This window comes from Oryx dammah, unplaced genomic scaffold (assembly GCF_014754425.2).
Source record: "Oryx dammah isolate SB20612 unplaced genomic scaffold, SCBI_Odam_1.1 HiC_scaffold_8, whole genome shotgun sequence".
Lineage (NCBI taxonomy): Eukaryota > Metazoa > Chordata > Mammalia > Artiodactyla > Bovidae > Oryx > Oryx dammah.
In genome coordinates this window covers 25,102,199-25,125,468 of record NW_024070192.1, presented here as the reverse complement: position 1 = coordinate 25,125,468, position 23,270 = coordinate 25,102,199, and the positions used below count along the sequence as shown (strand labels likewise).

Here is a 23,270-nt window from a genome sequence, read left to right as displayed (position 1 = left end):
TTGCACTATCTTTGCAAATTCTCCAAATAAGACTTTTAAAAATGTGTCCCCCAAACCCAGACTTTAAGCCCAATCCCTTTTTTAAATTGTTGCATGACCCTGAATGACTCCCTTCCTCTCTCTGGACCTCATTTTCTAGTCCAGATGGTTTCTAAGGTTCTCTCTGACTCTGTCAATCAATGTCCCACAACTCAGGTCGCTTCTAGACAGGGCTTTGGAAAGAAGATATCTCCTCTGTCTCTCAGTCCACCAGTTACTTCACAACTTTATCCCCCATGCACACCCGCCCTCTTTCATCAGCCATAAACTTGCCCTTGCCCATCTCGTCCACCAGCCAGCAGGCCCAGCTACTCTTTCTGAGGGCCTTAGGGCTCATCTTCTGGTAGCCTCCAGCTTCAGTTCACAACAGGCACGTGCATTTATCCCCCAAGAAACTACAGCCCCCCAAATGCTTTGCGGCAACCTCTGGGCCTTCAGTACTACCAAAGACAAAAGGTTTTTCAGCGCGGATCAGCCCCCGCATGGCTTTTTGGGAATTGTAGTTCATCTGCGAAGAGTCTAGGAACAACAGTAAGGCAGCAAGCCACCCTTCCCAGAATGCATGGCGCTCGTCCTCACCAATCCGAAGCGCGGATCTTGGAAGTAGGGCGGGGACATGGAGGAGCTGTCCGGCGCACGCGCTGTCTGTGGTTGGGGAATTCATGTGGAGGTCAGAGTGGAAGCAGGTGAGAAAGCTGGGGAGCGGCTGTGGTCCGCGTTCTGGCGTTTCTGCAGTTCCCCGCTCTGCGTTCCCATTCTCCTCAAGTTTGGGCGGGCGGAGTGTGTGCCTGGGTCCGCCTCGTGTCGGAGGGGAAGCGGGTGAGCCTGGGAGGAGCCAGGAGTTACGTAGAGTGAGGTAGGTGTGTATGGGGGCAGGGTGAGGAATAATCCAGAAGATATTAGGAATGGAAAGGCCGAGGGGTCAGGACTAGGCGTCCTGATCACGGGAATGGAATAGTTAAGTGCACGGATAGAGATGAAGATACTCAGAAGTTGAGGCCTGAGAAGGAGCGGGAGGGGCTGAAGTGGCCGACGACGATGGGGCGGGGAAGACAAAGTTTAAGTGCAAGAGCAGATTGTAGAGAGGTCAGCCGCGCTCCCGTCCACCCCGCTTCTGCCCCCTCGCCACCTGTTTCAGGGCTGTTGCTCGCGGTGCAGCTATTTAGTACATTTTTGGCCCTGTTATTTCTCGTGATTCGGTGGCCCCAGAACGTCATCCAGAGCCTGCTTCCATAATAACATGTTATTCAGTCTTAATAACTGATGTTGAGAAACGTGGTGAGGAGTTAAGCTGTGTCTTCTAGAATTAGACCTCCAGGTTCTAATCCTCTTTGCCTCCTTCATGGCTGCGTGATCTTAGGCTTCTCTTGTAACTTAACCTCTCTTTGTGCTTCAGTTTCCTCATCTGTGTAGTCCTCTACTTCATAGGGGTTGATGTGAAGATTAAATACACCAATTGCTGTTAGAAGACTGCCTGTTGTAAAGGTTAGCTGCTACTGTTGTTTTGTTGTTGGAATCACGTTCTTTTCTGAATCAAAATCACACAGAACCAACCCCACAGCCTCTCTTCTGGGGCCTGCAGGTCCAGGAGATGAGAGGCTGTTTTGGTATGGTGCTGTTTTCTATGGGTAATCCAGCCCATGCCTCCTTCCCATTTTGAACCAATACCCCAGACGCCATTTCTTAAGTAGTAGAAAAAGAAGAAAGCAGTGGAAAAAGAAGATCAGAGGAATTGATTATACACTTTTACAAGCTGCAGAGTGTTATTTATGAAATGTCTTTCAGTTGAAGATTTAGAGCTCTCAGGAGTGGGGAAATAAATAGCTAGCTTGAGAAACGCATGTGATGCCTCAGAGAGGGCTTCCTCTGAGGATTGGGGATTGAGTTGTTTTGTTTCTTTTGTTTCTACCCCCTTAGGTGTGAGTGGGTCCAGCCAAAGGAGACATGGCTGCCAAAGTGTTTGAGTCCATTGGCAAGTTTGGTCTTGCCTTAGCCGTTGCAGGAGGCGTGGTGAACTCTGCCTTGTATAATGGTGAGGCACTGAGGGGGTGGTGGGTCACGGACCTTTGCCAGAGGATTTTCATTGGTCTGCCTAGCCCATGTGACACTCCTGTTGGCAACCACTTGCTGGGAATATATTTGACCACGAAGGCTCACCTGTTGCCATCCTGCACCATATGATGGCCTTGTCATCAGAACCTCTGTCCTTGGAGCCTTAGGTTCTCTCAGAGCCTTTCTTTACAAAGAGCCTCCCAACCTAGTTGGGTGTTTCCACTTTCTCTTGTTAAAGTATCAGCATGTCAGGATTTTGCTGGCCAGTTGAAATGGAGAGTCTGTTCTCTTCTGCCTGTGTGGGGAGTAACTCAGCAAGGGCTTTAGACCTTTGGTGACCTTGATCTGAGCAAAAACTTTTGCTCTGCTCTAGTTGAGTTGTTCCCAAGAAATATCTTTGAGATGCATTGCCCAGCTTTTAACAGTGTAACCAGGCTTTAAGCTGTCTTTTGAGGACGTCCCTGGCAGTCCCGTGGTTCAGACTCTGTCCTTCCATTGCAGGGAGGGCAGATTTGGTCTCTGGTTGGCAAATTAAGATCCTGCAGGTGGAGCGGTGTGGCCAAAAATTTAAAAAATAAAAACAGCTAGGTTTTCTTCCACTTTCCTGTGTGACCTTAGGCAAGTCACCTTCCCCTCCATAGGACTCAGCTTTCTCATTGGTCAAGCAGCAGGATTGAACTAGTTTATGTCTAAGACACTTCCTGCTTTGATATTCTCTTAACTTTTCACTGTTGGAAAGCAGCAATAGATTGACCCATCTCACGCGAGACTCTGACAGCAGGAGGATTACTTTCAGAGTGAAGATACTGGACCAACTATAAAGCCCAAAAAGGCAGAGACAGAAAGTGGCTGATCAGAAAAGCCTGCTCTGCTTCTGTGGCCCAGCTTTATACTCTGATCTTTTTGGCCACCCTGCATGGCTAGACTGTAATCACCATCATTAATTTCTCTCTGAAATTAGCAAGACAGCTCCTTAACCCCTTCAGATTTTAGAGAAACCAAGCTGTTGGAAAGAAAAAAATGAGGACTTCCAAATTTTAGGATTGCCATAGGAAGGGTGCTGCTTCTGGGAACACTGGGTTAAATTGGAACCAGGATGGACTGTGAGTTTTAGAAGGAAGTTTTGGGAGCTGGTTCCTAGGAATGTGTTGGTGGGAGTTCACAGGTGGAGTGGTTAATCAGAAAATCAGCAGCCAGTTGTTTCCAGGAGGAAGAATGCTGAGAATAGATCCTGTTACCAAAGTCCTTAGGAGGACATGGGACAGAAAGTGATTGCTTTGTTTCGTAGCTGTTAAGAAGCCTCTGGAGTCCTGAAGTGTGGGAAGACAGAGCAAGAGACTTACTATATAAACAGAAAACACCAGGGGCCTTTCAGACACGATCCTTTTGGTTAAGGGTGAGGGGATTTTTCTGACCCATTGTTATCCTTCATTCCCAGTGGATGCTGGGCACAGAGCTGTCATCTTTGACCGGTTCCGGGGAGTGCAGGACATTGTCGTAGGAGAAGGGACTCACTTCCTCATCCCTTGGGTACAGAAACCAATTATCTTTGACTGCCGCTCTCGACCACGTAACGTGCCAGTAATCACTGGGAGCAAAGGTAAGTCTCATCTGTGGGTCAGGTAAAGTGGAGTGTGTGGACCAGGTGTTGTGGGATCCAGAATGGGTTGAACTTCCCTAAATATTTTTCCTGAAGAGTTTTATGTGGCTACAGAAAAAGAAGTATACAAGGATACCTGAAGAGACATTATGAGTTCAGTTCCAGACCCCTGCAACAAAGCAAATGTTGTAATAAAGTGAGTCACACAAATATTTTTGTTTCCCAGTGCATATAGAAGTTATGTTTATCCCATACTGTATCCTATTACAGGTGCAACAGCTCTGTCTCTAAAGAAACAGTGTACATACCATGATTAAAAAATACTTTATGGCTAAAAGATGCTAACCATCATCTGAGCCTTCAGTGAATTATAGTAGTAACAACATAGATCACCATAGTGAATGTAATAATATTGGAAAGTTTGGAATATTGTTAAGAGTTACCAAAGTGTGACTCAGAGAGACTTTCTTGGTAGTTAAGAATCTGCCTTGCAATGCAGGGGATACCAGTTCGATCCCCAGTCAGTGAACTAGATCCCACAACTAAGGCTGCACACGAGCTACAACTAGAGAGTCCCCGTATCGCAGCAAAAGATCCTGTGTGCCACAACTAAGACCCAAATCATCCAAATAAATATTTTTTAAAATGTGATACAGACATGAAGTGAGCAGGTGCTGTTAGAAAAATGGTGGTAATAAGCTTGCTTGATAAAGTGTTGCCCCAGACCTTCAATTTGTAGGAAATAACGGTGTATGCAAAGCACAAATAAATGAGGTGTGCCTGTATATTCAAGATACACACACAACTGTATGAATTTAGAGAAATGAATGGACGTATTTCAGTAGTCACATCGCAGTCCAGCTTTAAAGAAATCTGAGTGTGCCTCTGCTCTCTCGGTTGGCCCTTCCCGTCAGCTCTTGCCCCCGAGGTGACTGTACGCTGATCCAGCCGTTGTGTTGCCTTCTCAGCTGGCTTGCCCTTGGCCTTGCTTCCAGACCTGTGTTTCCAGCAGTGCTGGCTCCACACTGTTACCTCCTGGGCCGGGGCCCATGCCCTGAGCAACTTGGTGTCTGACATGCCACTGACTCCGTGGTTGGAGCCCGAAATGAATTGCTGTCACAGTTCTCCCCTCCCCTTCATGCACACAGAGGTGCACGGCAGTAAACAGAGTGGCAGGTGCTGGCTCGGCTGTGACCTTTCTGTGCAGGGAGAGGGGATCGCGTGGATGTTGCTGGTCCTTGGCAGATGTTTGCTTTCTATAGTAGTGTCAGGCTTTGTGCTGGGTCGGAGGGTGGGGTACTTCAGCAATGAGTAAAGCGGGAGCCTTTAGGAGTTCGATCTAGCAAGGGAGACAGGCGTGGACAGGCGTTAGGAATGGGGTGTGGTATGCAGCATGGAGGGGAGCAGAGGGGAGCTGTGAGGAACGGGCGTCTGTGCTGGTGCTTGAGAGTGAGAAGTGTGTTGGACAGGGGAGGGGACAGGGTATTGTCTAATCTGTCCTGTTTCTCCCAACAAGGGAGACGAGCCTCCTGTAAAGGGTCTGGCCTGCCTACTACATCAGAGGAAATCAACAGTGGGGTGGGGTTCATTAAGAAACATCTTCAGTTCAGTTCAGTTGCTCAGTCGTGTCCGACTCTTCGTGACCCCATGAATCGCAGCACACCAGGCCTCCCTGTCCATCACCATCTCTTGGAGTTCACTCAAACTCACGTCCATCGAATCAGTGATGCTATCCAGCCATCTCATCCTCTGTCGTCCCCTTCTCCTCCTGCCCCCAATCCCTCCCAGCATCAGAGTCTTTTCCAATGAGTCAACTCTTTGCATGAGGTGGCCAAAGTACTGGAGTTTCAGCTTTAGCATCAGTCCTTCCAATGAACACCCAGGGCTGATCTCCTTTAGAATGGACTGGTTGGATCTCCTTGCAGTCCAAGGGACTCTCAAGAGTCTTCTCCAACACCACAGTTGAAAAGCATCAGTTCTTCGGTGCTCAGCTTTCTTCACAGCCCAACTCTCACATCCATGCAGGACCACTGGAAAAACTATAGCCTTGACTAGATGGACCTTTGCTGGCAAAGTAATGTCTCTGCTTTTGAATATGCTATCTAGGTTGGTCATAACTTTTCTTCCAAGGAATAAGCATCTTTTAATTTCATGGCTGCAATCACCATCTGCAGTGATTTCGGAGCCCCCAAAAATAAAGTCTGACACTGTTTCCACTGTTTCCCCATTTATTTCCCATGAAGTGATGGGACCAGATGCCACAATCTTCGTTTTCTGAATGTTGAGCTTTAAGCCAACTTTTTCACTCTCCTCTTTCACTTTCATCAAGAGGCTTTTTAGTTCCTCTTCACTTTCTGCCATAAGGGTGGTGTCATCTGCATATCTGAGGTTATTGATGTTTCTCCCAGCAATCTTGATTCCAGCTTGTGCTTCACCCAGCCCAGTGTTTCTCGTGATGTACTCTGCATAGAAGTTAAATAATTTATCTTAAAGGCCTTAACGAGTGCGTGTATAACCATTGCCCACTCTGGTGCCTGGTTCAGAACTCATCTCATGGGCACTTGGTCCATATTGTTGATGACTGCAAGCAGTGCCTCGGCTCCAAGCACAACTGGATTGTCAGGGGAAGTTGTAATTCCCTGGTCTTTTGACTGGTAATGAGAAGCGGCCTCTCAATGAGTCTGATAACCCCTCACCTCTGTTGCATATTTGACAGAGTGCTTTTATATTGTCTCCTCCTTCAGTTTTGCCCAACGTGCCTGGAAGGCAGATGATATCATCCCTGTTCTTACAGATGAGGAAATAAGCTGAGAGAGGCTAAGGTTTAGTGAGGCTGTGTAGTAAGTAACCATTAGAGTTAAGGCACAGACGGGCCCTGGACTGTGAGTCCACTGGACTCGCAGTCATCTCTCTGAGGCATACTCCTGCCTTGAGCCACGTTTACCTGGCCTTATCCTAGTATTCTTGGCATTGGCTTATCTCTTTGCTTAACATAGTCATTATTCCACAGATTCCACGGCACCTACTAGACCTATAATCTGAATTTGCTCATGTCAGAGGGCATTCAGGACATGGAAAAGCTGTCATCACCAGAATCCTTTGAGAAGTTATTAGCACTGGTGCTCTGCTGGGTTCTCTACCAAAGAGACCATGAACCTGTGCACCTCACCTTGAAGGGTTTGTTAATCAGCAACTTTACTTATAAATTGTAGCAGATTTGGCATAGGGGAGGTCTAGGAGGCCATGTGATTTGTATTTTTAACTCCAGCATTTGTGCCCTGCCCTCAGATTTGCAGAATGTCAACATCACCCTGCGCATCCTCTTCCGGCCAGTTGCCAGTCAGCTTCCTCGCATCTTCACCAGCATCGGAGAGGACTACGATGAGCGCGTGCTGCCGTCCATCACTACAGAGATCCTCAAGTCCGTGGTGGTGAGTGAGCAGGGCCTTGTCCTCGAGCCCAGCCCCCAAGAGCACGCTTGGTGGCAGGAAGAGCTTGGTGATGACTGATTGGGATTCTGCTTCTTTGCGATCATGACTGGCTCCTCTGCCTTCCCTTGGAACCAGGCTCGCTTTGATGCTGGAGAACTGATCACACAGAGAGAGCTGGTCTCCAGACAGGTGAGCGATGACCTCACAGAGCGAGCAGCGACCTTTGGGCTCATCCTGGATGACGTATCCTTGGTAAGGGTCTTGGGGAGCCGGAGGGGTGGGGGTAGGGGGGTACCTGGCTCCATTTCTGGGTAGATACTGTGAGTCCTACCTTCCACTTTCCTTGATGAAGACTGGAAAACATGGAACCTTCTTAGTGGTATGAGACAGTCTCCTTGGGTTTGTTTTCAGATGAGGGTTCTTTTACTGCCGCTGTGCCCCAGACGTTTCTGTTCTGATTTTTGGTCCTGCCCAGGTGGTCCCTAGCCACTAGGTTTTTTCCCTCCCCAGACTGAGTGTTGCTCACGGCTCCCCAGAATTGTTGTCACGTTTACCTCGTTTGACGCAGAAACTGCCTGATAGAGACTAGGGAGCAGCTTGCATAGTCTTTTCTCCCGTGCACAGACCTCCCAGCCTGACCCCTGGGAATTTCCTAACACCTAGGGTTTGAAGTGCAGTGACGTGAACTCTGAGAACTCCCCGTGAAAGGTGATAGAGTGTAAATGAATGGTTCTGTCCCCCAAAGCCTGGTATGGGGGCATCTCTGAGGCACGAGTTACCCTCTTGAGACTGTGTGGTCTGTGTATTTATACGACATTGAATGCCGCAGTGCAGACAGAAAGCAATACAGGCAGGATAGCATTTCAGATCAGGGAGGGTGAAGGAAAGGGGTCGTGTTTCTGATTCTCTGGGAAAAATCATTTGGAGTGATTTGTTCGGGTAGTGAGGTAGGGTATTTCCTATTCCGTTCTGCGTGTCACTGGGGAAAGGCACCGTTTCCCACTCAGCATCTGTGCAGCTGTTTAAACAGTCACCCTGTGCACACCCATTGCTCACCCCAGGGCACTGCCTCCGTGGAAGGCTTTTGGGTTCCCTCTACTGGCAAGACGCCAGGCTGCAGCCAGTTGGCCCTTGCAACCAGAGCAGTTTCTCAGGCCCTCCCACTTAGTGTTAATCTAAACACCTTGGCCATGAGAACATAGTAAGTAAAAACCTAAGGAGAACCTTGGCATTTTGCTAAATTTTAACCACATAGTCCATTCTGGGGAAATGCAGGTTGACCACAAGAAACAGTGTCTAAGAGGTGTGAGGAGAAAATTAGGTTTCATGGGGAGTTTGCTGCCTTCAGCTGGCCCTTCTGGAAAGAAATTTTATTCCTTAATTGCATATTTCATTTTCATTTCTCAGGGTCATATTTTCTTCCCCAAACTTTGAACAGGAGTCCAGAAATGGAGCAAGCAAGGTAGAACAGCTGCAGTATAAGACTTAGGAGTGTTAAAAATTCTGAAAAGACAATGGACTGCAATTTACTCTCCAGAAGAGGTTTTGAGCTGCCAATTTTTTTTTTTAAAGCAGAGATTGGGAGTGTGGGGGTGGAATGAAACAAGTAGAATTTGATAGCAAAACCCATACTATTCTCCCCTTTATTCTTCCCATTTAATAAAAAGTTAGATAAATAAATTAGGCTTTAGGAGTGCTGAGCTCTGTTCCCATTGTTTGCACTTGGTCACTTATGTTACTAGGGAAGGGCTATGCATAATCAGAATTTTAAACCTTCACCCTAAGCAATAATCTTTACCTGCTTTCTCTTTCTTTTAAACCCTTTACCAGAAGGACTTGCTCATAGGAATACTGTGATTTGCAAAATCATGATTTGGAAGTCTCACTCATCCTCTTCCTGTTTTGTGATGGAGATGCTGTGAGAAAGCAGTGGACTGGTTAATCCATGAGCAGAGAGCCTCACACTCTTGAATCCCTGAGAACCAGCTGTGTGCCTCACTCTCAGGGGCTCAGTTTTCCATCTGGTCTCTCTTGGGGCTTTGAACAGGCCATCAAAGGGCCTTGGAAGAGTGCTTGTCGGTGCTGGGGGTCCTGGAACCCACCGTTCTCCTCCCCTGGGGAGGTGGTCAGTTGAGTAGACACCTTCTGGTCCCCATGGCTGTTTCCTACCTGAGGACAGTGATGAACAGGAGCACGTTGGGCAGCTGAGGATTCTGGGCTGTGAATTCAGTTTGGACACAGATGTGGAGGTGGAAGGGTGTTCTGGCCTCATGTTATCTCCAGCTGCTAGAGCCATTCCTGGCCTCTTCCTCCAGCCGCCATGGGGGCTCTGCAGCAGCCCTGTCGAAGCAATTATAATGCCTCATCTCACTCTCACTCTCTCCCCTTAGACGCATTTGACCTTTGGGAAGGAGTTCACAGAAGCGGTGGAAGCCAAACAGGTGGCTCAGCAGGAAGCAGAGAGGGCCAGATTTGTGGTGGAAAAGGTGAGTGCTCAACCAGATGGCAGGAGCCTCTCTCCCCTTTCTCCTGTGCTCAGCCGCCCCGTTTGCTGGGTGGCCTGGAAATTCATCATCTGTCATCTCTTCTTCCGGGATCATCGGAAGGGGATTGAAAAGACTGTACTCCTGCAATTGGTTCCAGAGCCTTTAGGGTCTAGTCAGGGATATGTGAGGTTATGTTCCTAAATCATTAAAGAATAATTTCTTTTCCACGTCCCTAAGATCAAAAACACTCTCCCACAAATAAAAATGTTTCTTCTGGAGTATTTTCAGCTTCACTGAGAAGTTGTTTTTAACCTTAGTTATGCAGTGAAAGCTGACAGCATAAAGGATCAAGCATTGCACCAGATACACTACTGTCACTGGATTTTTTTTCAAGCACTAAATCCATCCAGATGTGTCAGAGTGTGCTGGGATGCAGTGGATCTGCACAGGGCCTGGTCTTTCAGTCTTTGCAAAGGTGTATTTATTTCATGTATCTCCTTCTTCCCACCACTAATACACTTGGATTTTTATTCCTAATCCAAGATTCCTTCATCCTTAGAATCAACCAAAGAAAGATATATGGGTAGACATTTAACTTTAGAGAATATAGATTCCATGTGGGTGGAGTTTTTTTTTTTTTTCTTCCTCTCTCCAGCATCTAGAACATATCCAAAACCACGCCTCAGGTAGATACTAGGTATCCGTAAACATTTGTTGAGTGAGCAGCCCCAGAGCCTCAGTTGAGTAGCTGTGTGTTAATCTCAGGGAGGCCCTGCACCGCACTCTCCTCCCACCCTTCTGAAGGTCATGCCTTGTAGATAGACGTCTTCCTGTTGATACAAGCTGGGAAAGCCAGGAGGTCTTGTACTGGGTGCCCAGGTTCCTGGTCGGGAACCCCTTCAGCCCACAGTCTAAGGAGCATCCTGTGCCTGTTGCTCCTACTTGGCTGCACTGGTTTTGATGAAAGTCGCTTTGACTTGGGCCTGGAGGGAAAGATGAGGTTGAGTCCACCTTTCTCTCTTGCTTTCCTTGGCCTGGGATCCTCCAGGCTCAGAGTAGGTGGCTGGCCTCAGTTGCTATTAATGTTATTGAGGACTTTGAAATAAGACAGCTCTCTATATAGCCAACAGAAACGTGTCCCTATAGTAGTGAGCAGTGGGCATGACGAGGGCAAGGAGAATTGAGTGAACGGTGTTTGTTGAGCCCTTCTGAAGGGAGAGGTAAAATCCCAGAGCTCATTCAGGATCCAGAGAGGGTGCCTAACACAGTGCTTTTGAGGCTGTAACCTGCCATCCACGCCCCAGAGTGTCATCTTGGTCTCTACCTCCACCCTCGCAGGCCGAGCAGCAGAAGAAGGCAGCCATCATCTCCGCCGAGGGCGACTCCAAGGCAGCCGAGTTAATCGCCAACTCGCTTGCCACTGCAGGTGATGGCCTGATCGAGCTGCGCAAGCTGGAGGCCGCAGAAGACATCGCATACCAGCTGTCGCGCTCGCGGAACATCACCTACCTGCCTGCCGGGCAGTCGGTGCTCCTCCAGCTGCCCCAGTGAGGCCTACACCTCCTGGGCCAGCTGGACCACAGCCCCGAAGTTGCTCAGCACCACCTTCCTTCTCCTGCCCCAGAAATCACTGTGAAACTTCATGATTGGCTTAAAGTGAAGGAAATAAAAGTAAAATCACTTCAGATCTCTTAATTACTCAATCAGATGGAGCTCTTTGATTCTTCTCATTTCCATCCCCTTTTTTTAAATTTACCTTCCTACCCAAAATTGCTAAGTGCCTACACAGACAGCTTGGTTCCGGTCTTTGGGGCCGGCTGGCACTCCCGCCCAGGCACTGACAATTGGCAGAAGAAAGGTAGGGCCTTGTGTGTAATGAGCTGGGAGTCAGTGGGAGGCCTGAGTAAACTTGTAGCCTCCAACCAACCCTTCATTCAGGATTTGAGGAAGATGGCAGACGCAGGTGAATGGTGAACACAGGCCTTGGATTTCTCCAGTGGCTCCTGCACAGACCCAGCTGAAGAGAGGTGCTGGGGAGGGTCAGAGAGGAAGTGATCCATCCCTTAACATAAAGCTGATGCTCTTTTAACTGTGGGACCAGCGGAAGCAGGTGTGTACAAATGGCACGGATTGAAGAATCTGCCTCTGTGAAGGTGGGTGGGCCTGATTTGATTTGCTCTCCCCCCGCCTCAGAGTCCTGGAATGGATTTGAATAGAGAGAGCAGGCCTGGACTGAGATGAGAGTCCTGTGGCCTTCCTCTCCACCTCCCACCTTCGTGTCTCAAATACCCGGCGGATTTCCAGCTTGAAGGATTGCATCCGGCCAGAGCTGTACAGGCCTGCCAAAGACGTGTGCATCCCGTGTTCCTGGCTCCCTGGTTCAGAGACTGCCCTTCTAGAGGGCTCTGTGCCTGTGCCTTGAAGGAAATGACCATGAGAAGACAAATGTGTGTAAACTACCAATAAATGACACCCAGACCTTCCAGCTCAGTCTTGTGGGTTTATTTTGTTGGTTTGTTTGTGGGAGCCATGGGCTCAGGATAGAACATTCCAGTAGTCTGTGTGCGCACAGTTGTATCACCAGAGAGGACAGACTCTCCAGCAGGGCAGGAAATGCTTTGGTTTCAGAAAACACTGGGTTGCCGTCCAGATCCATCCCTAGCCTGAAATTAATCGGTGTCAAGTGAGGTTTATCATGACATGGGTACTTAGGAGGTAAGGTTGGATGGAGGCTTGTTAACTTCCTTTGTTATCTTTGAGTTGGGAGTTGTAGACGCATTTACTGAGAGAGGGATTGACATAAAATACACTGTGCCAAGCCCGCAGTGCGCTCTGGTTAGACTGACACAAAGTAGACGGCTTCAGGTGCGTTGCCTGTCATGGGGTTGTATTGCTTATTCCGCTTTACTCTGCTGTGGCAAGGCCTTGGTCTTTGAAGGGTGGAGGGAGGGGACAGGATTGAGAAATGAGCTGTGCCGGTCACCCACCTCAGATCCTTTCAGGAACCGAACGGGAACAACAGTGCAGTCAGCACCCACGTTGACTGTGCTTTAACCTCTGCTCTCGGTTTAATCCCAGGCTCACCACCTGGCCAAGGAGAGCGGCCTCTTAAGAGGACTCGGCAGGCTGGTCTGTGACCTGGATTCTGCGTTTCCTCTCCCAGAGTGATAGGGCCAGCTGTCAGCTGGGAAAGGGGACAGATGCACTGATTCAGGGTGGGCTGGGGCCTGACTTCTGCCGGCATTACACCCTGCTCCCCTTCCAGGGCCCCTCCGCAGGGATCACGTCCCTTCCCACCACTGTGAGCACCGACAGGAGTGTGATGGGCTCGTGACCCTCAGCTGAACTTCCCACCAAAGCTTCATTCTGATGCTGAGCGAGCCTCGTTCCGCCCGTCACCTCACCACCTCCCTGGCATCAGTTATCTCAGAATAACTCTTCCTACTTGTGTTTTTTGCTGTAAGAGTAGCTAGGCCTGCAAGTGGTGAGGTGCCTGAACTCAAAATCCAGGGAAGACTGGAGCAGAAAGAGCTTGACTGCTAAATAGGTTCCAGACCTGCTTCCACTCAGCGGCCTTCCTCCTTTCCTGCTGTTTATTGCTCCGGACACCCTGGCGGGTGTGGGGGTGTGGGGGGGCGGGGAGGGGGGCGGTGCAGGAGGCGCCTCTCTTCCCCAGGCCCTTTTTAAAAGAGCAGCTTGTTTCTTGCATTTGGCAGGAGATTGGATTTCCCACCCAGGTGTGTGAGGGGAGCCCTCCCCAGCTTCTGGGTTCTTTCTGCCTCCAGGTCAGCCCTTCAGCAGCAGGCAGGCCAGTTCCTGCTGATTTTGTCTGTAGCCTTCCTGCCATGGATGGTGCCAGTGGTAACCCGGGGCCTCATTCTGCCTTGACTTCCGCCAAGTAATTCTTTTCACAAATGTTCAAGGGCTGTTAACTGACTGCCTAGCCCCAGCGTCCCCTGAAGGCCTCCGGGTTTCTCCAGACACTGCCACAATGGGCTTTTATCAGCTCGGGATTCTCTTGGCCTTGGATCAGAAGCCCGGTCCTGTCCTGCCCAGGGAGGGGCCAAGCAGGAGTGTCTCCATCCCTGCCTTGTTTGGTCAGGCTGAATAGTTCCCTTGTTTGGGCCCTGAACTGGGGGAGCCGGGAAAGAAGACCCTCAAAGGTTGCTGCATTTTATACACGTTCTGCTGGTGTGGACCAAAGTGGCAGGAGCTGTGCTGCTCCTCCCATCCCCAGGTGGGTCAAACTGAAAGAGAGAGAGAGAATGGAATATTGTCCAAGCTTGGTGTAGCAGATGTTCTTCTAATGAGCCAGTGGTCCAGCCATCAGCAGGCAAGAGTGTCTAGGCCATCCCTGGACCTTTCCCATCTGCCAGTACTGTGGGCAAAGCAGCCCATCCTGGCTGAAAATAACCTGGGTGAGACAGTCACAGGAAGCTGTAATTGATGTCCCTGCCTTTCCTTGGCCTCCTGTTCATCCTGCACACTGTTCCAAGCTTCATTTTTCATTATTAAGTTTTATTGGAGTATAGTTGCTTTACAATGTTGTATTAGTTTCTGCTATATAGCAAAATGAATCAGCTATATGTATACACATCCCAGGTGGCGCTAGTGGTAAAGAGCCCTCCTGCAATGCAGGAGACAATGAGACATTCAATCTCTGGGTTGGGAAGATCCCTGGAGGAGGGCCTGGCAACCCACTCCAGTATTCTTGCTTGGAGAATCCTATGGACAGAGGGACCTGGTGGGCTACAGTCCATAAGGTCACAAACAGTCGAACACGACTGAAGTGACTTAGCATGCATACGTGTGTATGTATGTGTATATATATATGTGTATCTCCCCTCTTTTTTTGGATTCCCTTCCTGTTTAGGTCAGCACAGAGCATTGAATAGAGTTCCCTGTTCTATACTGCAGGCTCTCATCAGTTTTCTATTTTATACTTAGTAATGAGTATATGTCCACAAACTTCATTTTTCTAAGTAGATCTCTTCCCCTTTCTCCTGAAAAACCTTCAGCAGCTACTCCTCCCTTGATTGAAGTGAAGTGAAAGTCGCTCAGTTGTGTCCGACTCTTTGCGACCCACAGACTACACAGTCCATGGAATTCTCCAAGCCAGAATACTGAAATGGGTAGCCTTTCCCTTCTCCAGGGGATCTTCCCAACCCAGGGATCAATCCTAGGTCTCCCACATTGCAGGCGGATTCTTTACCAGCTAAGCCACGTGGGAAGCCCAAGAATACTGGAGTGGGTAGCCTATCCCTTCTCCAGTGGATCTTCCCGACCCAGGAATCAAACTGGGATCTCCTGCAGTGCAGGTGGATTCTTTTACCAGCAGAGCTACCAGGGAAGCCTCCCTTGGTTAATAAAGTGCAAATACCTTGTTCTGGCATTCAAGGCCCTCGCTGCCTTTCTAGTCCAACATACTTGACTGCTTACTGTCGCATACCTACCTAGTGGCTCCCATGGGATGGGGAGTGCTGTTTGAAAATGCAAGTGGAGAGGGGCAGCTGCTACTAGCTTTAGGTGATGGCGAGTAGAGGTGGCGGGGACACTAGGAAGCCTACCTCGTATGGGACAGACTTACACGACAAAAGCTGTTCCAAATGTAACGCCGGTGAAACCCCCCTTTGAAAACACATGCCAAACTGAGTTCCTTGCTCCTGTCGGCATACCCCCCACTTTCGCTGCACCCCTCTGCTCACAGTGTCACTTCCTCCAGTCAGCCCTTCCCCCACACTTCACAAGTCCAGATGTCCCCCACCTGTTGTAGCCACATGTTTGGGAAACAAACTCACTCAGAAGGACAATGCAGATAGTGGAGTGCAGTTTATTACCCTGGCGGGCTCAAGGCAGAGTCTCCTCTTAGCCAAGGACCCTGACCAGTTCTTGTGAAAACCTTATATACCCTAAGTGTACATGCCCAAACCCACCTCCCCAAATTCCCTGAAACTAGACTGAACAAAGGAAAAGATACAATCAAAGTTAACCCGTGATTCATATGCCTTAAGCCTAGGTAGTTAACAGTGGACAATTATTAATAGGCCTATGGTCATACCCCAATAAGCACAAGAGAATGTATGATTCTATTCGGTTACACAGATAATTAGGGTATTCTTTCAGGCAACAGAGAGTCTAGGTGCGAGCCCTGGGGCTCTTCCATCCAGGGGGTCTGGTTTTCCAGTTGGTATGTCATTTCCATAGATACTGGGCATATAGCTCAAAGTCCAGAGTCCGGCCCAAGATGGAGTCCTGCTTTCAAGATGCAGCCTGTTCTGTTTCCTTCTTCACATCCTCTGAGTGCTAGCTCAGCTTCTTTCTCTAACACACACAAAACTTCCCCGACCCACAGGCCCGGGAGGCCCTTTGTGCTCATTTGGGCTGCAGGTGTGCATGTCCTCCCTCCAGCCCTACGTTTAAGGAGGGCAGGCCCCTTATGTGAGTCAACATTTCCCCTTCCTCTTCTTTCCCCCAACCCCCGTGACCTTTTCCCCCCAAGTCAAACATGCCTTGGCTCATGGTGGGAGTTACTGAATGTTTGTCAGATGAGATGAAGAATAGACATACAGGACAGAGGTTAGAGGTGAGGTGCCCTAGGTTGCCTCAGGCTGCTCTGAAGCAGGGCTCACAGTCCTGCAGACGGACCCATCCACAAAGGTCCCACCACCCTCTCACTTCCTGTGGCCTGCATGTGCGGACTCTCCTCTCGCTCTCCTCTGCCCTCCCTTGCTTCTGTCTGGAGCACTTCTCCTCTCTCACCTCCGTCTTTCAATCCCAGTCCCTTTTTGTCTCAAGCCCAACTTAATATCCTTCTTCTCCAGGAATTTGCCTGTGGCTGACCTCTTCCCACCTTTCTTTACACATAAGGTCTCCTTTTATTCAAAAGACTTTAGCTCTGGAACTCTGGCAACAGAGGGGTTGAGGACTGAACAAAAAAGGAGTGAAGAGGCCTGTCCCAGCTGGTAGAGGCTGGGATGCTTTGGCAAGGCCCAGATGCACACAGCTGGAAGAGAGACTGGAAATATACTGGCCTGGGGAAGCTAGTTTAGATTTGAAAGAGGACGACTTTGCCCAGGACGCTGTGTGGAGAAGGAGGAGGGTGTATTTCCAGCATCCTCCAATCAAGCTACTTGGGAAGAGAGAGTACAGCTAACAGGGAAGGCTACTTTGAAGGAACTGGAAGCTGTTGTCACCCAGGAAAGATCAGACAAACCACTTGGATTAGCCAGAAAAGCCTTTTATTGATGACAAGGCTTGGACCATCTAAATCTGCCTGAATGAGCTGCAAATATTTGGGTCAGGGGCTGGCAAAGTCTGGCATGCAGGCCACATGCAGCCCACTGCTTGTTTTTGTACATCTCATGAGCTAACAGTGGTTTTCACTGGTTGGAAAAAATCAAAAGAATACTATTTTGTGACACATGAAAAAGATATGAAAATCAGCCTTCAGTGTTCCTGAGTAAGAGTTTTGTTGGAAAATAACTATGCATGCTTGCCACTGCAGTACCAGACTTGCATATTTATAACTGAGATTATATGGCCTGCAAAGCCTAAAGTATTTACTGTCTGTCCTTTTATAGGAAATGTTTGCTGACCTCTGACTTAAGGAGATTAGATAGCCTTAAATATGGGGTGAACCCTGAAATTTGGAAGTCTCAGGCCTGACTGCTTTATGTCAGATACAATGTAATTGTCACCCAAGTCCTTGACTGTGTCCGAGGCTATAGTGAAATAGGAAGCAAAGTAACATTGAGGCCCTGGCACACAGACTTATAACACCAGCTGTCTCCATGGCTGCACATGGTTCTGGAATAGGCAGAGTGGGAATGGGGTAGGAGACAGATGGGAGTTAGGTGACCCCATAGTCACTGAGGGGTCTGAGGATCTCCAGGCCTGGGGTAAAACCACTTCTTTTCCATTTGTCTGCCCTCCAGGAGGGTTTGCTGCTGGACTGTCCTTTCCAAGCCAGGCGAGGCCACAGCCAAGGAAGGGAGACTGGTGCAGCAATGACTTCAGAGATGGGGCCTCTGGGACATTTAGCCGCTGGGTGGGAGAGTCTCTTGGTTAAGACGGTGTCTATCCTGGACAATCAGAGACCCCAAAAGAACCCACAGATGTTCCTCACTGTAGATTGTGCCAACCTGTTCTCCACCAAACATTCAAGAGCAGAAGAGCTTGCCGTCTCTGGCTAACGATGGCTTCTTTATCTTACTTGCCTCCGCCGGCCTCTCAGTAGGAAATGCTATTTCCCTCTCCCACGTCCACGACCCTCCAGCTCACTCACTTCCTTCAAGAATTTCCACTGCAGTCACAACAGCACAGAATTGAGCAGAAGGTTTTCAGGGCCTCAGGAACAGCCCCTTCATTTGGGGGAGGAGGGGAGGAGACTTGCCCAACATCCCACAGGATGCAGGTGGTAGGGCCAAGGGTGGAATCCGGCGTCCACACTCCATCTAGTACTGTTTCCATCCCATCTCTCAGCTTCCAGGATTCTATACCCAGGAGCCCCTGTCCTGTAAATCCTTGGTACTCATGGGTATGCAAGTGCGTGTGGGGTCCTCATTCCCTTTGTGGGTGCACTTCCATCCCCAGCTAGACCACAGCTCTTAGGAGGCAGAGACAGCACTTATGCCTTCTAAGGCCCTCACGCCAGGGCACTACGTTCAGCCTTGCTGACACTGAAACTCTGAGCTGGCCTGGAAGTCCCAGGTTTCTCACCCCAGAAGACAACTACGTTTGTAAAAGAATATGAGTTCTAGAATCAGAAAGATTCGTGTTGGGATTCTGACTCTGCCACTTACTAGTTTGGGAGACCTTGGGTAAATTACTCAACAACTTTAACCATCCTTTTCGTCTCTCTCATTAAAACTAAAGGACACAAATATCCACATTGCAGGGTTGTTGAGGAATAAGTGAGACGACAGATGTGAAAATGCTCAGCACAGGGCCCAGCACACAGGAGATGCCCCAGATCTCCTCGTTCCTGTCCCCATCTGTGTGTGAAGGTGCTGCCTGCCTCTCCCTAACATCAGATATCAAAAAACTTATTTGGGCATCTACAGGCCCCTGATTCGAAGCCAGTTATTGAAGAGGGGGCATAGGGACCATCATGGGTCTGCCCCTGGATTGATTCAAACAAGACGGTGTTGGAGGAGTTGAGTACCAGGCTCCTCCTCCCCGGAGCCCAGATGTCTTGAGGTAGGAGGCTTGATCTAGCACTCAGAAAGCTGCGTTCAGACCTTCCTTATTTGAGATTGGGGGTACAAGTTGGCTGCACATATTCCAAAATGTGTTTCATACAAAGGATTTGCACAAATCTCGTTAAATCTCCAAGTCTCCATTTCCCCATCCTTGCAATGAGGGAGTAAACAGCTGTTTGCCAGCTGAGCTCAGGGGAGTGTGGAACGTGTCCCCTGGGGCTCTGAATCCCTCCTTCCCCTGCTACAGCCACAGCAGTGTTGAGTTTAGCAGGTCTTACAGGAAGGCCTCAGTCACTTAGTGGTCTTAAAGGAAGAGATCCATGGCTACAAAATTTTGAAATCCACTGTCCTGTGGAAGCTGTTTGAAATGGCAGCCCACTCCAGTACTATTGCCTAGAAAATCGCATGGACGGAGAAGCCTGGTGTCCATGGGGTCGCCAAGAGTTGTACACGACTCAGCGACTTCACTCACTTCCATCTCTCAAGTCTGTTTCAGGCCCAGCCCGGCAAGACTGTGGCCTCTCTTCTCCACCAGGTGGCAGCAACCTGCCTGCTGCTGCAGGTGCCAGGCTGTGTTGACAAGTACAAGATGTTCAGAAAAAGATCCCAGGGAAAGGACCAGGAGGATGTTAGCACCAGCTAACATTAGCCTTAACCAGAGGGTAAGTAAATAGATAGAGGTGACCCTCTGCAGTCAACTTCCTGATATAGAACCCCCTGGGCATCTGTGACTGTAAATATACCAAATGTTCTGCCCCAACCACCAGCCAAACTGGTGGTACCCCTCTCTTTGCCAGGTGGGAGATCGCCACTAGTTCAGCTTTAACTCTTTCTAAAACCAGACAGGCTCTTACTGTGTTGGATACTCAGGCTTTGGCAGCCTGAGGTCAGTTTAGGGGAACTAACTTGTTTTTAATGAATTAGTGAGACACAGAGGGGATATCACATTCTCCTTCTGAGACCCCAAAAGTTTCCCTCCAACTCCCCAAACACTCATGAGAAAAAGCAAAATAAAATATGATAGTCTTAGGGGTAGTTTGGACTTCCACTGCATGGATGCTCTGTGAATGAATAGACCTGGAAAGGAAAAGTGTCATATACACAAGCTGGTCCATTTACTCATCCAACAATGATTACTGACTGCCTACTGGGTACAGTCCTGGGCTAGATGCTTCAGGGGCCCAGAAGATGAGTCAAACACAGATCTTTTATAAAGAAGTGAATACAACTTAAGTCAAATGACAGGTGATTTGGTCGTGTGTATTGAAGTCATATTGTGTATCTTCTTCTCCCTTCAGATTTCTGTTTCTTATTGTTTGGTTGTGAGGCAATGAAATGGGAGGAGAAACAGGGAAATGGAATGGTTAAAAGGAAAACAGAGACAGTTCAAACATTTGCCATCAGTTCAGTTCAGTTCATTCCCTCAGTCGTGTCCGACTCTTTGCGGCCCCGTGAATTGCAGCACGCCAGGCCTCCCTGTCCATCACCAACTCCCGGAGTTCACTCAGACTCATGTCCATCGAGTCAGTGATGCCATCCAGCCATCTCATCCTCTGTCGTCCCCTTCTCCTCCTGCCCCCAACCCCTCCCAGCATCAGAGGCTTTTCCAATGAGTCAACTCTTCACATGAGGTGGCCAAAGTACTGGAGTTTCAGCTTCAGCATCATTCCTTCCAAAGAAATCCCAGGGCTGATCTCCTTCAGAATGGACTGGTTGGATCTCCCTGCAGTCCAAGGGACTCTCAAGAGTCTTCTCCAACACCACAGTTCAAAAGCATCACCCAATTCTTCAGCACTCAGCTTTCTTCACAGCCCAACTCTCACATCCATACATGACCACTGGAAAAACCATAGCCTTGACTAGACGGACATTTGTTGGCAAAGTAATGTCTCTGCTTTTCAATATGCTATCTAGGTTGGTCATAACTTTTCTTTCAAGGAATAAGCATCTTAATTTCACGGCTGCAATCACCATCTGCAGTGATTTTGGAGCCCCCCAAAATAAAGTCTGACACTGTTTCCACTGTTTCCCCATCTATTTCCCATGAAGTGATGGGACCAGATGACACGATCTTCGTTTTCTGAATGTTGAGCTTTAAGCCAGCTTTTTCACTCTCCTCTTTCACTTTCATCAAAAGGCTTTTTAGTTCCTCTTCACTTTCTGCCATAAGGGTGGTATCATCTGCATATCTGAGGTTATTGATATTTCTCCCAGCAATCTTGATTCCAGCTTGTGTTTCATCCAGCCCAGCATTTCTCATGATGTATTCTGCATAGAAGTTAAATAAGCAGGGTGACAATATACAGCCTTGATGTAGTCCTTTTCCTATTTGGAACCAGTCTGTTGTTCCATGTCCAGTTCTAACTGTTGCTTCCTGACCTGCATATAGGTTTCTCAAGAGGCAGGTCAGGTGGCCTGGTATTCCCATCTCTTTCAGAATTTTCCACAGTTTATTGTGATCCTCACAGTCAAAGCAGGAACCCATAAAGTGGAGCATTGAATTGGCTCCACTCTTACCAACTGTACAGATCTTAAAGCAAAGCATTCTCCCCATCTCCTCTGGTCAGTTTTTCTGGAGAATGTGTGATCCTAGCTCTACCCTATTTAATCTTGCAAATACACACTGCCTGACTCCTTAAATTGGCTTAAAAATAATACTTATTGCTTTGATATTTTAATTTCATTTGTTTATTTTTTTGGCTACACGGAATGTGGGATCTTCCCCCATCAGGGGTCCTGTAGTGGAATCACAGAGTTCTAACCACTGGACTGCCAGGGAAGCCTAATATTTTTTATTTTAAATGATACAGAGAAGTATAAAGAACTAAACAGAGTAAACCACAACCCCAGTGCCCACAGGTAGTGTTTTTTAAATATTATATTTAATATCATATATATATCACCTAAAAATGAAAATAGCACAGGAAAATAAATAGTGAACACTGAATACCTTTCCACCACTTTTCTCCCACAGTTGCTTTTCCCAAAATAATCACTATTAGGTCACTTAAATTTCCTTTCAGAAAACAAAAAGTCAAGCATTCAGGAGCACATCCATCTCTAAGTCTATATGAATATGTCCTCTGTGATTATTTACAGAAAGGCGATCATGCTCTTCCGTATCTGCCTGCTTTCATTTACTGAACTTATCTTGGACATCTCACCACAGTAGCACAAACAAATCCACCCCATTCTTTTGAATGGCTGCAGCGTTTCCCCTGAATCTATCATATTTTGTTGTCACCAACTGGCTTTTGTATGACTTGGTGGTGGTTTTTCATATAAAAAACAAAACCACAATGCATGCATCTCCATTTTTCAAAGGGTCCAATGATCTCTGCAAAAGAGATGTGCCCAGGGTCCTAGGAAATAATCTTTGGGGTGGGGGGATGGTATTACTTGAGCCCTTGGAGCTGCCCAGAGGCTTCATTTTGTGAGTGTGTGACTCTAACTTCTTTGGAGAAGTCATTACTCCACCTCCTATCCCTGCCAAGCTGGCATGGCTGCTACCAGGCTGGCCATCCAAGCGCGGCTGCCCTGGATGGGTCCCTGCTCTGGAGTCCCAGCTGGCTGAGGGCTTGCTGGATTGGTTGGCGAGCTCCCCAGAGCTCTTGGCTCAGGCTGGGGTTGCTCTGCTTAGCTGAGGTTCATGGCTCCATGGTGCTACTCTGAGATTTACAAACAAACAGGAAGCCAGGCCACTTCCTCCTTGCTGGGGCTAGTCCCCCGTCCTTATCACCCAGTTGGCCCAGGGGGAAGGGGCAGCCCAGGATTCACAAGGCAGCTAGCTGCTGGGCAGAAGTGGTGGGGAATTCTGGTCCCACTCCCAGATGAGCTCCGCAGCCCTGTGCATCTACTCGCCCAGCTGGGACGGCCCTACTGAGAATCAGTTAGACTCCAGCCTCTCCCTTTCAAGAAGCCTTTTCTGATAAAGCCCACCCCTGTTTGACTCCCCCTTCTTCTTTGATTGTGAGATAGAGTTCTTGTGAACTTGCAGAAAGCAGCTCTCTGGGTGTTTGTGGTGGGAGCGCTTTCCCCTTGAAGGTGGCACCAACCTCTTCTGTCTCTTCCCAGCACCTACCCAGCATGGCACTGTGCTCATGGGGGATGCCCAATAAGTGTCTGTCTGTAGACTGAATGACTGACCAACTCCAAAAGGGGTGCCAGGGAACAGGGATGCAGGACAGGGTTGCAGTCCAGATCATGGTGGAGCCTGAAGGCACCGCTGCTTCGGAGTGGACCGTGGGGCAGCTGACCAGGGGGAGTGGTGGGTCAGTTAAGAGAGTGTGAAGCAGAGAAGCGGTTGGGGCCGAGGCCAGGGATGAGGGCTGCACTCTGTCAGGTCTACAAGGCCCAAAAGCCCATTTCCAATCAGTAATCAGCTAGTTACTATATAGGTTATATGGCGGGGGAGTGCTTGGGGGGCTAGAGTGCCTGTTTTTTAAGGAATTCAAATTTTTAA

At 48.6% G+C, this 23,270-nt stretch overlaps 1 protein-coding gene across 2 annotated transcripts; it reads left to right on the top strand.

Moving 5' to 3' along the window:
- Window positions 1-639: 639 nt before the first annotated feature.
- Window positions 640-12,093, top strand: PHB (prohibitin). Of its 2 annotated transcripts, XM_040245644.1 has the most exons (8): window positions 651-725; window positions 1,436-1,524; window positions 1,957-2,071; window positions 3,530-3,691; window positions 6,980-7,122; window positions 7,258-7,374; window positions 9,513-9,608; window positions 10,947-12,093. In XM_040245644.1, exons 3-8 carry the CDS (start codon window positions 1,984-1,986, stop codon window positions 11,157-11,159), a joined length of 819 nt encoding a protein of 272 aa, XP_040101578.1. In that variant the 5' UTR covers window positions 651-725; window positions 1,436-1,524; window positions 1,957-1,983; the 3' UTR covers window positions 11,160-12,093. The 2 variants fall into 2 exon arrangements, with proteins under 2 accessions (XP_040101577.1, XP_040101578.1); XM_040245643.1 differs by lacking the exon at window positions 1,436-1,524 and having other exon boundaries at window positions 640-725.
- Window positions 12,094-23,270: the final 11,177 nt, after the last annotated feature.

Excerpts from the sequence above, each read along its gene's own strand:
- PHB (XM_040245643.1), top strand. The coding sequence starts at position 1,984 with ATGGCTGCCAAAGTGTTTGAGTCCATTGGCAAGTTTGGTCTTGCCTTA. Across the intron at positions 7,375-9,512 it reads TCCTGGATGACGTATCCTTG|ACGCATTTGACCTTTGGGAA; the intron begins GTAAGGGTCTTG and ends CTCTCCCCTTAG. Across the intron at positions 9,609-10,946 it reads CCAGATTTGTGGTGGAAAAG|GCCGAGCAGCAGAAGAAGGC; the intron begins GTGAGTGCTCAA and ends CCACCCTCGCAG.